This window comes from Ptychodera flava, chromosome 15 (assembly GCF_041260155.1).
Source record: "Ptychodera flava strain L36383 chromosome 15, AS_Pfla_20210202, whole genome shotgun sequence".
NCBI lineage: Eukaryota > Metazoa > Hemichordata > Enteropneusta > Ptychoderidae > Ptychodera > Ptychodera flava.
Genome location: NC_091942.1, coordinates 22,199,887 through 22,215,428, shown reverse-complemented (window position 1 = coordinate 22,215,428; position 15,542 = coordinate 22,199,887). Strand labels below are relative to the sequence as shown.

The 15,542-nt window shown below is 38.1% G+C and overlaps 1 protein-coding gene across 1 annotated transcript in view; it reads left to right on the top strand.

Moving 5' to 3' along the window:
- LOC139151550 (folliculin-like) overlaps window positions 1–15,542 on the top strand; it is a 42,270-nt gene that overhangs the window by 7,089 nt on the left and 19,639 nt on the right. Inside the window, exons 3-4 of the mRNA XM_070724442.1 lie at window positions 2,455–2,935; window positions 14,790–14,974. Coding sequence (XP_070580543.1) covers window positions 2,455–2,935; window positions 14,790–14,974 — 666 coding nt within the window. The remainder of the gene's footprint in view (window positions 1–2,454; window positions 2,936–14,789; window positions 14,975–15,542) is intronic.

The following is a 15,542-nucleotide window of genomic DNA, read 5'->3' as shown; positions in this document are numbered from 1 at the left end:
ATCCGATCACTGGCCATTCTGTTTGCCCAAGCCCTTACAGTTTTTTTTTCACACTTTGCTCATAATGTGCTGGCCACCTTTTAGAGTGTGTCAAGATTTGAACAATTTAGAAAAGAATCCCTTCAGTATTGTGTTTATCTCCAAGTTTGCATTCTGTGGAAATTTGGAACCGAATGAACTCTGTTATTCACCTAAGGTACAACAGGGAAAAACATGAAAACAAATCTCAAGAGGATCTCTTGAACAAATGCATCGATGGACATTTTACTGTGGTTGCCTTGACAAACATAGCCTTGGCTGTAAAGGTAGTTCAGTTAGAACAAATTAGAATCCCTGGCCAACGTGTTTACCTTTTGAGTGCTGCATTTTTCCCACCAAAATTTTTGTGCATCAGTTTTCCAATTTTGATGAATTTTTTCTGTAATTTTCTAGATAAATTTGGACCAAATGAACATAACATTTTATTTGTTTCAGTTTTTGACCAAAATCTAGAAAAAATTTGAACAAAAAATAATCTCAAATTGAAAAAAATGGTCTATATGAAATTTACAGGTGCGATGACAACAATCGGCTTTGGCACTCAAAGGGTTAACCTTTAACCCAATCATCCATGTTCAGTACAGTTTGATCATGGACCTAAAATTCTCCTTTTTTATCCCCATAGTTCACACCATAATCTTGACAAGGAAAGTCCTGACTAAATTAAATTGCAAGACTTTGAGTAATTAAATGTCCAATATTTTAACAATTACGGAAAAAAAAACGGTTGCAATATTTATATTTGAGATTCATTCATCCATTTCATGAGAACTGGGGAAAGGTGGAATTATAGAATTCTCACAGAAGTAATTTATTAGCGAAATGCCAGTTCTTTTGAGCCAGCGGGTCACATCAAAAGATTTAGATAGCCGTCTTATCTGCGGCAGACATTATATAACAACTCATCCCAGATCATAATTTGAGTAAATGAAAAAATGAAATCATGATCTGTTTTTGTTTACATGTTTACAAGTGCACATCTCCGATGTACACAGATATTGCCTGTGTCACCAAGCAGTGGCTGAGTACAGTGATACTGTATCTGTAGATTAGGATTGTAACAGATATCAGCAGTTGTGTCAGGTAATACCCTGCCTCAAAGGGAATTGAATAGTTTCTGTGAGGAAACTTGAAACCATTCTCTTTCATAGAAAAAGAACAAAAATCAAGCTTTCTTTGCAGTCTTTGAGATTGCAGGAACAAATTACTTTAAATTTGCCAAAATTTGAAATGAAATTTCTGCTGGTGTCCTCTCAATTTGGAAAAAAATTAAATATTTACTTTTCCCAAAAAGCAAGAAAGTGAATATATTTGATTTATTTTGAAAGGCTTCACAAAGAGTTCACACAAGTAGCAGGCCAACACAGTATCCTAAAATTTGAGAGCGTGAATGTCTGTCAGTGAATATCTGCCCACAGGGTGCTTTCTGAAGAGAATGACCAAAGTCATGAATTTTTGGCAAATTTCTGACTTTGGCTTCACAAAATTAGGTAGCCAGGTTTAGACCAGTTTGGCTGTAGATCAGATCGAGCCCAGTGTTAGCCCAGGAAAAAGCATAATCATCAACTGAAAACACTCTGCAGGGTATATTTGAGGGTTCTGTAACAACTTGAAATGTATACTGCCAGCGCAAACATATACACTACCAATATGCCACAGGCACTCAGTGCATTGTTTGCCCGATTTTAGCCCTCTGTAAACTGTAAGACTGGGAATAAACGTCGATGAAATCTGGCATGTAATTGCAATTTACTGGTTCATCAAGCCTGCCATGAAATACTCCATAGCTACATTGATATCGTGGCTATGGTTCCAGTGGGTTATACGGAAACGGAAACACAAAATACCCTGGCTTTCTTATGTATGCATTCTCATGAAAGGCTTTCTGTGTGTGTGTGAAGTGTTTAAGAAAGTGGACATATGTCAGGTATCACTTCTCATAAATTATGTCTCATTTGACAGATCATCAAACACCTGTCAAACAAGAATGGTTTCATTACATTTCACCCAGGCTACAAAAAATACTTAGAACTGACCGATCAATATAACCTGTAACATTGGCTGAATGGTCTTATAACAGAATGTTACGTGTGAGAAAGGTTGATTACGAATTAGTGAATATTTTCATCCCCCATTAAAGTGGTCCAAACTTGCGTCAGAAATCAATGGGTTTGAGCCAACTATGATTTGAAAAGGGTGAAAGGGATTGCCAGGCCCAACCAGGCATGGGTGTTCCACTTTACAAAAAAATATCTTTTGATCAAGTAACTGCACTGCACTTTTAGTATCCTGTTCTAGAATTCGGAATGTTTCAATAAATTGAGAAGATTTAATATGTGTTTGAAGACATTGAAAAAGTTTTGTTCTGTGCTCGTCATAAATTTGTCAAATTGTTAATTATTTTTCCGTTCGTAGGTTTGCCCGGGCAGGGAAGGTCCTATTTACTTTGGTGATGAACTTGGCCATGTTCTGAGCCACACTTTCTTCATGAAGGACAGTCAAGCCCGGGGATTACAGCGATGGTACAGCATTATCGTCGTGATGATGGACAGAATCTACCTGCTCAACTCGTGGCCGTTTCTTGTCACCAACATCCGACAACTCATCGACGAACTCCAGTCTAAGGCGGAGAAGGTCTACAAGGCGGCGGAGGTTCCTCCCAGAGCCAAACGAATGACCATGGAATTCATGACACCCGGCAACTTCCGGCGTCAGCGCAGTGCCGGTGGAAAAGTGGCCAGGTCCCTTATTGATCTGACCAATGATAGGAATATTTTCAAGTATTTACACATGTCATTTGCATGGATTTTGAAAGCCTGTGGCAATCGACTGACGGAAAAGTTACTGGAAGGCACTCCGACGGAAGATGCTCTCATAGACTTGGAGAAACAGGAAGGTTAGTTTTCATATTTTCTGTCATGAGAAACGTGAACACTGATTTTACACAGAATTTACTCACTACTTTAAATTCAATTTCCATTCTCAGGAAAACATGCATCTTATCAAAAATGGAGTGAACTGATATTTTATGTTGGCAATATGACTGCTAGCAATACAGTGCCACAACTGACAATAGATATAATTTAGGAAATTATCTTTTCCAAAATTCGTTTTTGTTTGGAATTCTAAGCAAACAACGTCTGCTGATGATACATAATTGTAGTATGCAGATCCTAAAAATGCAGAAGTCATTTTAAAAAAAGACTTGTTCAAAAGACTAGTTTTGATACATTTTTTCAAAGACATCTCAAGGAAATTAAAAACCTTTTCTTTATCATCAAAAATAGAATTTTAGAGTTGACCATGGATATTTTCATTTAGAGAACTATGCCATCTCAAATTATCAATATTAAAATTCGGTTGATGCATCTTTGTAGAAAAGTCAGTTTTTCAGTCGACAGTTGAAACAAGTCGAGCACACCATTTCCATAGTTTAATGTCCGTGTCCCTTGGGTGCATTAGACCGTATAAAAACTCAATTTATTGACTGTGGCATCATATCTGGACATTCTTCATGAGTGTGAATATCATTTTTTCTTGACTCTCATACCAGTACACTCCTAAAAAAATTATTCAGTCAACACAAATGCTAGAAATGGTGCATGTGCTTTCAAAAAAAAAGCAATTGTACCAAAAGAAATGCATACTCTGGAAGTGAGTGCACATTTCTAGGTATAGCCACTGAGGGCACTGTCACTTTCGATGACCAGGGCTCCATGACAGTGCACCGAGGATCTCTTTTGTCATGGAGTTATGCTAATGAAGACCACCATCAAAGGATATGCTGCTGTCAGTTTCTCACAAAAAAGATTTATGACTAATCAAAAGATTTTCCTAATTTCACGACATCCACTTGCGCGGTCATGTTTGAATAATCTTCAAATCTGATATTACACTGTTTAAAACCACACTTGCATTCCTGGCTGTACTATCTTCTTAGCTGGCATTACCACTAATATCTGCAATGTTTACAAACATTCAAATAAGTAAAAGTAATTCCTCGGCGTGCAGTCGTTTAATCTTTGCCGTTTAACGCTGCTGAATTTCCAAATCTCGTGCAGAATGAATGTGATATTAAATCAGTATCTATGTGGAACTGTTATGCGGAAAACCTCTCTTCTTTTCAAAACGGAACAAAAAGATTCCTGAGCTTTGTTTTCCACGTTGTTCTCGGTGATTCTGAGAATCAAGCCAAGCTGAATGCTTTGCTCTTGTCACACAGAAGCAGAAACATACCAACACACGCAGAAATTGAATCAAAACGAGCATGTACTCAGTCAAAATGTAGTAAGGATTTTTCTTCTTTGACCAAACAAAAAGTTTCTGCTCTTTAAACTGGTTTTTTCCTCTTACCTGAAAGAATACCTAATTGTTTTCCCAGGTTAAAATTTACATTTTCAGTTTGATAGCAAGGTTTGCAAAACAGTTCGGCAAGAATACACAGTTGGGAGAAACAAAAATCATCAGACACCGACGTGTTATTCATCAAATAATCAGTATTTTTTTGAACAGTTTCTAGCAGTAGACTGAGAAATTCAAAAGCTCTGATGGCTAAGCCAGTCAGTCTTAGAATGGAAAATTTAAAACCATTTCTCCTTGAAAAGAAAATAGCAGTTACTTCCTGTGGAACCTGAAATTTTCTTAAGTTGCCGATTGTGTCATCTCGTCCATAAAGAGTAGTAATAGGATAACCAGCCCATCAACATTTCCAAGTCTTCTATTTTTTTGCAAGAAAGACAAATTCCAACCAGGTATTGTATCAATTCTTGGGAATGAAAAAAGAAAAGTCTTTTTTAAGCGGTGTATTTCTTTAGCTTTTATTTTGGCCGTGTGAATCTCTTCAAACCATTCCCCTTTGGTTCCCTCATTTACATTTAAGTCGACAAAAGTAAAAACAAGGAGAAGAAGAGCAAGGCCCGTATTTCTCAATGTGACTATCTGTTCTATTTGATTTTATTGTGTATCTTCATGTTCCCAGAGTGTCCAATTCTACAGTTGTATTGACACAGTCATCAGCGAGACGTAATCCAGCCCTGGGGGCGATGCTTACTTTGTGTGCGTCCCAGCCCACTTCACTGTTGAAACTTAACCGGCTTCAATAACAGGATTGGCCGGATTGTCCACTTCATTGATGGTCAAACCCGGGCCCGACTTACGGGCAGAAAACCGCCTCAAAATGGCCATTGTTAACTTTCAACTACAACTCCCCCATTAATTCTCCTAATGATTGTACGGTAGAAGGTTTCCGATACTATTTCACCGTGTTCTGTTCTGTGTTCTTCTAATCTAGTTTAATTTGGACAAATCCCCGCACACTGTGTTGTAATTGAAGTGCTTGGCTTAGTCAGCAGTGCAAAGAGAGACTTAAAAGCAGTTGTATGGTCGGTAGTAGCTCTCCATTATCACCCAACATTTCAACCCGGAGCTATAATGTCCCACAATGGAAGGACATCCAAAATCAGAATCAATATAAAAGCTTTCACATTCAAATCATTCAGTGGAACGCAAAACCAGGCAAAGAGACAATGGCTAAAGAAAAAAACCACAGTTTTGCAATCAAGTTTGCCCGAAGCTGATAGCTTTCTCAAGTGTCCACTTTCACAATACAGTAAAAAACAAATACACAAACCTACTCACTTTCCACTTTTTCTTAAAGCTTGCAAATGTACACTCAAGAATTCACCTGTTCGTGGGATCGCCATTGTCACAGATTTTTTGGCAGTAAAATTCTAAGTGGGGTATAAAAAGTTATAGTTGTTTCTGTCAATTGAATTGCACAGTTGTGAAAAATTTTAGTAACTCATCAGAGTCTTCTAGCAGATACGCCTCAGGTCTAATTCAACTTCTGATGCAACTTGTATTGTTTTTTCATAGCTATTCATACTCTGTGCCCTAGTTTTTTTGAAAAGCAACTTCATTTCTCAGCTAGGTACCACCGTGGGCACATTTTATCGAATGTTAACTGTGGTCAGATGCTCTGATTACGTTGGTTCGGCAAAAAAAACACAGCCAAGTGTCTGTCATGGTCCATCTGAACAAACAACCAGGTTACTAGAATGTTGCTGAGCGCAAGTTTCCACTCTTTGATGGCGATGTCAATTTTGTTGTCAAGGTAACAGTCGGACAGTGAGAGTGTGCAGTCCAGGGGAAAAAAAAAGAAATCTAGGTCAAGTTGATGTGCGCTCTTGACTGTGGAAAAGTGATGCTGAGAAGAAATGAGAAATTAACATGGCACAAAAAATACTTGGTTAAAAAAAGGATATGTAAAACACAGGGCAATTAGTATTTGTATTTTGAATGGTGAAAACGTGAATGGGACAGTTTACTTAAGTAAATTGAATACAATTGAAATACAGCTATAGTCAAGGAAACCTGAGGGGTGGAGATCTGTGCCCAGTAAAAATAACAAAAACTTATCGTGAAGTGAGTTAATTGGACCTCTAAAGCAGGCTATTTCAATGTCTGTGATGAGGCTAGTTGAAAGGGCAATTTCTAAACTTGAACTCATTCAGATTTCCTGTGAAAAGAAATTTAAGTGGTTGAACTTGAAGATGCAATGGACGCAATCAAAACATTGGTTTCATTCAATTGTGGGCTGAGTGTGTTTTAATGAATCTTGTAGGAAAGGCTCCTTAAAAATACTGTTTTGTTTTTCAAACTGTCTGACGTACCCTCGTTGTTGATCTTGTTTTCTTTTCTAACAAATCACACTCGGAGAAGACAAGTGATTTTTGTGTGTGTTTTTCAAGATAAGAAATATCGCCAATTGTTTCAGAGATGAGAGAATCTGTCCACTTTTTATGATGAAACTGGGATTGAAATCAGTCCTTGATTCTATGGAGCGTGCTCTATCTCTTTGAGCTCCAAAATCAACTTTTGTTGCCTTCATAAAATATAGTGCAGACAATTTTTTTCAAGATTTTTCACAAAATTTTGATTAAAAAATATAGTCAACGAAAAGTTATGGCCTTTTGCTCCTAAATTACAAAAACAATCACAGAAAAATTCATGAAAGTTTGGAAAATGTTGCGCTAAAATTTAGGAGGGGAAAATTACACCTCTCAAAGGGTTAACTGAACTGGAAAATGACGAACTCCTAAACTTTGAGTTAACAGGCAAGTAACTTGCAAGAAATGGGCAGAAAATCATCATCCAGAATTTATTGTAATGCAATTATAAAAAACTTGCACATTGCTTGATGAGTGTGTGGATCACAGGTCCGTATAATTTCAATGGGCACAACCACCTGTTGGATTCAGCTTACAAATGTTTACAGATTCAGTACTTTGAAAACCATGAGACACTAAGATGGACGCTGGAAGTTTACAAAATATTACTCAACATACATAATCCATTTAAATTTACATTAATTTTTCCCCAGATAAAAATTTTTAAGTGAAAAGAAAAAAGTTTCATGTGCATGTAGTGATTACCACATTTTCCAGGTCTCAATACTATTGTCTGTGAGTGTACTGTTTTAATACGAAATGCTCTTTTCTCTGCAAGCATCAATGTAAGCTGCCCAAGCTAATGATTATTTCTAATTGTTAGCTTACAAACACTTTTTCATAGATGCTAGTGCAAATTTCATGTGCACAGGGGAGGGTGCAATTTTTGTATGAGGTGTCGATTCTTGGCACGGTGGGCAGTCTGAGATTTACGGCTTGTTTTGTGCCGGCCGTGGATGTGAATCTCTTAATGAGTACATTGCTGTGGTCTTGCCACATTGCCTTTGTGTGCGCCTTTTAGTGGAGGTGCCTCCACAAAGTGGCCTGACAATTAGCAACAATTGATAATTAGCTGTCTTAATCACCCAGTTTTCACTTTCTCAGATTTCACCCCGGCTGCAATTCCTGGGTATTTCTCAGACTTCCTTTGGCACAATTTCGGTGATTTTTATTTCCTGAGTGTGTGTTTTTATGGATCTTTCGTGTACGCTCCGCATGAAAGAAAGTTCTTTTTCTTCTCAAGTGGCTGAGACAATGGAATTTGTTGCTTTGTAGTGAATTGATGCTTGCACTTGAACCTGATTAGTCTATTGTTTCGAACCTTCTTGAAAATAACACCAAGTACCAGTAAAGTACACAGTTAGTAACAAGTTTTAATGAAGAGATATACGTGTAGATATATAAAAAAGATCTTTTTCCACCGTACTCAGAAAAATTTTTGCGTTATTTTATGTTAAGCCTGTGATGCTTGAGTTGCTTTGTTTTCCTTAACAGTAAAAAAGCTGCGTGTATAGTTTTATAAACAAAAACACTAACGTGGTGGGTGGACCGAGGGGCTGTGTTCGACAAACCAGAAAGTGCTAATGACCATCCTTGTGGCAGCAGTCGGTCCAGACAGACTGGTGCCCCCAAAAACAGCAGAGGCACAGAGCAAAAGCTCGCTTCTTTTGAGAGTGCTCCGGGGAGAATATTGAATTGCCGGGGAGGGTGTTAATGTCAAACCCAGCAGGGAGAGCTGGAAAACCAATTTACAAGCACAGAAGAAAGCACTTGGTTTTCCAGTCAAGTGAACGCATTACTTCTGGACGCTGACTTGCTGTGAATGCCTTCACTCGGTTGGTGTCCAATTGATGCCTCGTTCATTGTCTCTACTCACTCAATCAGAGAAAGTTGAAAGTTTTCACAGTTGATGCGTATTGCACGTCACGTTCCCAATTGCTGCCTTTTCAAATGCAGTTCCCCCAACCATGAAGATTGAATCCCTGTGTTGTCAACGACGTGACACGTAGCCAATATTTGCAATTTAATCTGCGTGCAACAACTGACAGGAATCCAAAAACAAGGCAATTTGGTGTTAAAACAACTTAGAGTTACTGATGCCAAAGATAAGATTTTTCTGAGTGGTTGTGTGGGACCGTTCATACTTGATAACTTTTCGTCCAAATTGAAATGTGTGAAAATTTGAAGGCTAAGTCCGGGCAGTGGGATCATTTACTGTGATTTTAACCTTGATGCAGTTGGGGGTTAAAGTCAAAATGAATGTGAACAACACTAGCGATGATTGCTGTGGTGATATTGATACTGTTTTCATTTTTTTTTCAGATTTTTACCAAAAGTTTGATAAAATACTGTAGCTAATGAAATGTGATGTCCATTTGGTCAAAAATTATCAGAAATATCACAGAAAAATTCATAAAAGTTGGTAAAATTTTGCAGTAAACTTTTGATGGGAAAAACCGTAAGCACTCAATGGGGTGGAAGTCAAAGTTACCAACACTTGTACACCTGTTGCATCATTCCAAATTGTAAACTATGAAAAAAATGCAAAAACCTCACACTTTTTCCAACATGACAATGACACTTTTTCAGTGTTCTAGTATTGAAACGTGAATTTTTTTCTCATTTTGTGCACTGTAAACATTTTCTGCACTGTAAACAGTTTGTGAACTGTAAATAACAAACGTCTGTGAGTTAATAGCCAAAGAACTTTGGTTCGGCATTCCCATTTTCTGCCTACAAAAATTTTTAAAAAATAGAATAAGCAGGAGAATTTGTTTTCAAACAATTTTGAAAGCATAACTTTTCATATTATTTGATATTCAAGGAAATGCCAGCCATTGAGTAAGCAACCATGACATAGCTTGCTGAATGCCTGAGATGAATTCTGCATTAAATGCACTCGAGGCATCTTGTGTTTGACACTTGTAGGATTTTTCACTGAAAACCTAGCACAGGTATTATAAAAAAATCAGGCTCCATGCCAGGCACTGATCGCGGCACGGCTTAGACAAGGTACAGTACGAAACCACTTTGCAAAGCTTGCAGCGCTTTCACACGCCGCTCTTCTCTTTCTTTTCACAATGCCGTGCACAGGACTGTGGAGCAGCAAGTGGCAATAAATTGAGACATCGTAAAGTTCAGAGTAGGTTTTGTGTCGTGATGTTTTTCTCGCTCCTGTCTGATTATACGTGTGTGGGACAGGCTTTTCCTATTTATTTTGTGTGCCCTGGAGAGGGGGGTTGAGCCGGGAGGTGAGAGAACACATGATGTGTGACGCGACCTAGTAATGCCCAACTGTTGGCGGGATCCAAACAGGTCATAACCCAACATTAGTCAGTGTCCTGGTAAAACCCATTATAAATCAAATGCAATAAAATTTGTAGAAATGAACTTTTTATTTTGAAACGCCTGTAGTGTAGTGTGCATCAAAATGCTTTCACGATGTCTTACGCAATATTGGTCCTGATGCTGGGGACCTGGGTTCCCCAGGTTGCATCCCTGTCTGGCTCAAATTGAGCCCCGGTCTCATTTCCAATTCTATTCAAGTTATCTGAAGAATGCAGTCTATTGCCTCTGTCCTGTCTGAAGGGCACATATCGGCGGGTATGTATGTGTTTAATCGACGATATATCAAAAGGAGAGGACCCCGGCCCGTGTCGTCATGGGGATGACTCCTCAGAATGACTCAGTAAAACCACCTGCTACTGGCCATTGTTGTGTCACTATAAACCGAAAAACTATTGATGGAAACACGTTACTCCGATCAAACCTGGAGTGACCATTGTGTCGGTACCCTTGGCAAGTCTGTCGCAGCTCTTTAAGGTGCATTTGTGGTGATTTTTTTTAGTGGGGCTGATTAAATCTGCCATGTTGGCTTTCTTTGCTTCTGCATCCTCAAACTCGTCAATTCCCACTCACATACGAAGCAAGCAAAAAAGCAAATGTCGGGTTCTTGCATAAACTATGTATTGCAGGTACCCACAGTTAGATAAAGAAAACCGTCTATCGAAGGACATACAAGGCAAAAATCCACTAGTCACCCATCACTGAAGCAAGACAGAATATTTTATTTCAAGTCATGAAACACATTTGTGGAATATCAAGACATGTTGATAAAAGATGTGAGCCTTGAGATCTACAATGGACACTCCTCCAGGCAGTGAATGCTTGCGTAAAAAAGTAGCTTTTGTGATTGAATACCTCCAATGATAAAAGTTCCCCCCCCCCCAGGCGGAGATGATCATGTTTTTCTTGTGCTGAAGGTCTTGTACTGGGAAAATCCGTTCCTTTTCTCGAAACAAGTTATCTTTTTCAGTGATGGTTTTTAACAGTGCCCACCTCTCGCATGCAAAATTTTGCTGGTTTTTGCACTCTTTGCAAAGATATACCAGGCGGGGAAACTTTTTCTTGCAGAGCCTGGCTGAATGGGAACCAACCTTCAGAGGAGTGCATTGTGAAGATACCCTTGCACGGAGCATTCTGTTCACAGAAGCCTCTTAACTGCTCTGAGTTCAACAGTCATAATACACAGAACCCCCTCAGGCACCTCTCTTTAACACTTCATCCTCAGAAAAATCACAAAAAACCTGGCACATTCAGGCCGGTCAATGAATGCTTTTTCAAAGGTTTTTTGCCCGAAGGATGGCATTTTTTTCTGTCATTGTCTGGTGTCAGTGTTGCCCATTAGGTGTTGTTGCTCAATCTCTTCTTTCTATGGTTCGTGGCTCCGAGTAGTAGCATTGCACATATATCAGTGGCAAGAATGAATCAAGGTAAAAAAAAAAATTGATGGTTTACAAAGTGTGTCAATTAATCAGTAAATAACACATTAATCAAAATCTTAAATCTTCTAGCATCATCGAGAAATGAAAAAAACTACTTGCAACTTCTTTTCGTCCTTCTGTACCAAAATGGTAATTCTTGAAGCCAACTGAAAAAAAAAGCAAAAAAACAAGTCATCGACAATGAGTGTCAGACTCAGTGATTAATTTGCCTGTTTCCAAACTCAAAAGGTTACCGTACATTGCATTGCTGTCTTTTTTTGAAAACGTACAATCCCACGATATCCCCTGCAGCCACTGTGCTGGCTCCAGGTAGTAGTACTGGGTTTTATGCTAATCGCTCTTCGTTATGCAAAACTAATGGTTTCAAACGCAAAAGAAAACAAGGTTTTTACACTGATTGATGATAATTGTTATGGCTAGATGAGTCGGCTGATTAGGGCCACCTCAGCGGCATTGCGGAGGTGTGCAAAATTCTGGGTTTGCATCCGCAAATTTCAACATGGTGACATGTGAACTATTTGTGAAGCACAGAGACACACTGGCTGCTTTGCAAGATTTATATTCACCTGTCAAAACTACTTGATAATTTTCCACTTCTAATGCCATGTCTATGAACAATAAATCAAGATTTTATATATTGTCTGAAAAGAAGGTACTTCCCCTAGATACCAAGTTTGTCTTGTTGCATGAACTTTTAGAAGCAAAGGACCAACAATATCAAATTTTGTCTCTTCAACTACATTCCGGTGATTATATATAATTTATCAACTGCATTCTGGCATGACTGGCAAACTACTGCATATCATTGATATAAATGTGCAAATACTGCAGTGAAGCGGAGTACCCAGGATACGGCCGCTGTCAAAAGTTGCCAAACATCTACAGGACACTCGGCAAATAGTGAGTGTTTGGAGAAGTAATTAGTATGCTGGAGTTGTCTGCCCAGCATTTACGGGGGAATGCGTGAAGAAAGCGCTTTTTTCAAAGTGTTTAATCAGGCCTGTACGACATCATCATCTGAAATAGCCCATTGTTTGGCAACCCTTTGATTCCTGACTGGAATGGACTCCAGAGACATTAGTATGGGTGTACGCGCCGAACAATATCAAACAGAGAAACTATGTGTCATCAATTTGAGTGAAACGGTTGATTTTCGGTCTTTGTCCTTGCATTAAGCCATCGGCTTTGGCAATGTTTCTATGTATTGTGGAACTGGTGGCAAGACGGTTCATGAGGTTGTGTAGGGGGGTGACTACGTAAGATGCATTCCATTGAATTGACTCCGTGAGGTTTTGTACATAGTGTTAAACAACATCACCAACTCTAAAAGTCAGCGTATTGTGTCTGCGGAAAGCCAATTTAATGAATCTGTTTTGTAATTCTCTTCATTTGACATAAAATCCCTAATTCGCACAAAATTGATTTACTTAAACAAAAAAGAGTTCAGAGTATCCCTTCCAACCTCATATCATATTCAAAAAAATGGCCCTAAATATTACGATGTAAATCAAAATTTCTTTTAAAGTCCACTAGACAGAATGTGCAGTGAATGCAATACTGGCTATGTAACAATTTACGTTCATTGAAGTGACATGAAACTCATCATCTTGTAGTTTGCACTTAATGGTGTCGTTGTCTGATATGTATGTAACTCCTATGAACCTTCAGTCACTTTCTGTTGATAAAGTTGTGACACTGTGTCTGTGATTGAAAAGAAAACAAAGTTTCACTCTGCTCTGATCAGTTAATCATGTGATACCAAGGGTTTAATTGTGGCATTGTAGACAACAAATTTTTATGTGAAGCAAATATCCTGCTCATTCTGTCCACATATATTTATATTGCAAATTATTATTCACTTCTGTCCGTAGGCTATGCATTCAAATTTGAAATACAGTATGGCAAATGTTGCACGACATGAATAGAACTTTTAATGTGTGCAGGGTCCAACTCCATCATGCATAATTAACCTAGGTGTTCAGGTTTTTTGAACTTTGACCTGTGATCGTCACAAATGTAAAAAAATAATTTTTCTTCCCACTATGAAAGTTGAAGTTATTTTAAATCAAGATAAACAAATTAATTTGCCACAAAAATGAAGTTCAAGACCAAGTGAACCTGAAAAATGCATATTTTAGCATAGCATTTTTCAATAAAATATAATTCATTGCTGTCAGAAGCTGATGCAAGATAGGCAGCAAGTTTGAATTTTGATAACTGATTATTGGTAGTTCTGCTTGGTAGTCACATGCATCCAATATCTTGACACAGGATGAATTCTTCTGAAGGTGCCAGTAATTTAACCTTTTGAGTGCCACAACCAGTTTTTGTCGACCGAATAGAATTTTTTTTTTCAGATCGAGACAATTTTTTTCAATTTTTCCCAAATTTTGGTAAAAAACTGTAGCCAATGACGAGTAATGTCAATTTGGTCCAAAATTATCCAAAAAATTGCTGAAAAATTTATGAAAATTGATAAAATGTTGCAGTAGAATTTTGGCGGGAAAAATTACAGCACCCAGGGGCTAAGAAAATCTCAGGGCACTTTGTGATTATAGAGACAGCAAATGCATACAATAATATCATGACTATGCAGAAAAAAGTGATCTTTTCTGCACCCAGGCTCCGTGTATTGCATTATTAGATTTCCTGCAGCTTGTCCAATAAACCATACATGGATCCCTCATCCATATTTGACTGTTTGTGTATAACCTGATGTCATCGTTTCTGCCATTTCCTAAAATGATTTATGACAAAAGTTATCTGTTATTACCCCGCATCTTGTCAAATGAAGTAAATAACAGTTGAAACAGTATCATTTTAATAGATTTACATCACATTAATAGTGCATCGCCAGTCCAAAGTTGATGTTAAATCATTTTGCAGGTCAAAAGGTCGAATGGTCACTTAGTGCTGCAGGCTTGGTGTTGCTCTGTCATCAGATATAAGTTAGACTATAGATTTACAATTTTGTGACTTGTTTTGAAATCCTACCATGCATGGACATGATAATGAAAAAAAGACAGAAACCACTGTTTATTCTTTTTACTATCCTTTTTTGTTGTCAATTCCATCCATATTTAATTGGATTAGTGGACGTGGACATAAAGGAAATATATGAAAAGTTTTGTAAAGAGTGGGATATTTTGATCGGTAAATTTGAGAGGTAGGCAAAATGACAAAGTGATAAAAAAAACAGTCAAATAAGAGATCTGTTTCTTTCATTGTTTTCCTGTAGAAACTGAAGAAGGTTTTATCAAGATCACCAAGAGGTCAAAGCCACAGAAAACGGAAGAAGAAGAGGAGGAGGAGGACAAAATTCGGCCATTTTTAGTTGGCGGTGATGAAACAACCAGTCCTGGTTCTGACGATGAAGTTGATCTGAGTGTGCCAGTGTTTGAAAGTTTACGGCACATGAGACAGGTGGGAGTTCACTTCAAACATTTTCATTGAAAACTTCATCAGAATTTCTTTTTAACTTTTCCCCCCACTGTAGAGCAGATCTGATGTGTTTTTGGTGTTGCCTTATGTTGATGTAATCATAGGAAACAATATCACTTTCAAACCCATCTGTATTCAAGCTTTTTCACAAGTTACACATTTTTATGTATTTTGTATACTGGGGACAGATTCTTCAAAGATTTTTGAGGAACTACAGTTGTGAAGTTTTATCTTTTTAGCTCACATTTGGTTTACCAATGTGAGGTTATGGGCTGAATCAGTTCATTTGCATCTGATTTGCATGTCTGTATATTTGTGGGTATGTGCGGATGTATGTCCGTCACACACAAAGGCTCCCATACCGCCAAAGCTACCATCTCAGTATTTGGTGTACAGGTAGATGCAGGGGTTGAGATGTGAATTTGTTCAAATGAACACATCAGTGTCAAAAATGTGCAAATGAGGTAAGAAAAAGTGAAATCCTGCAAATGTACAGGAGGCATGCCATTGAGAAACAGGCAAACTCCACTGATCTTGCTCATTCCTGTCA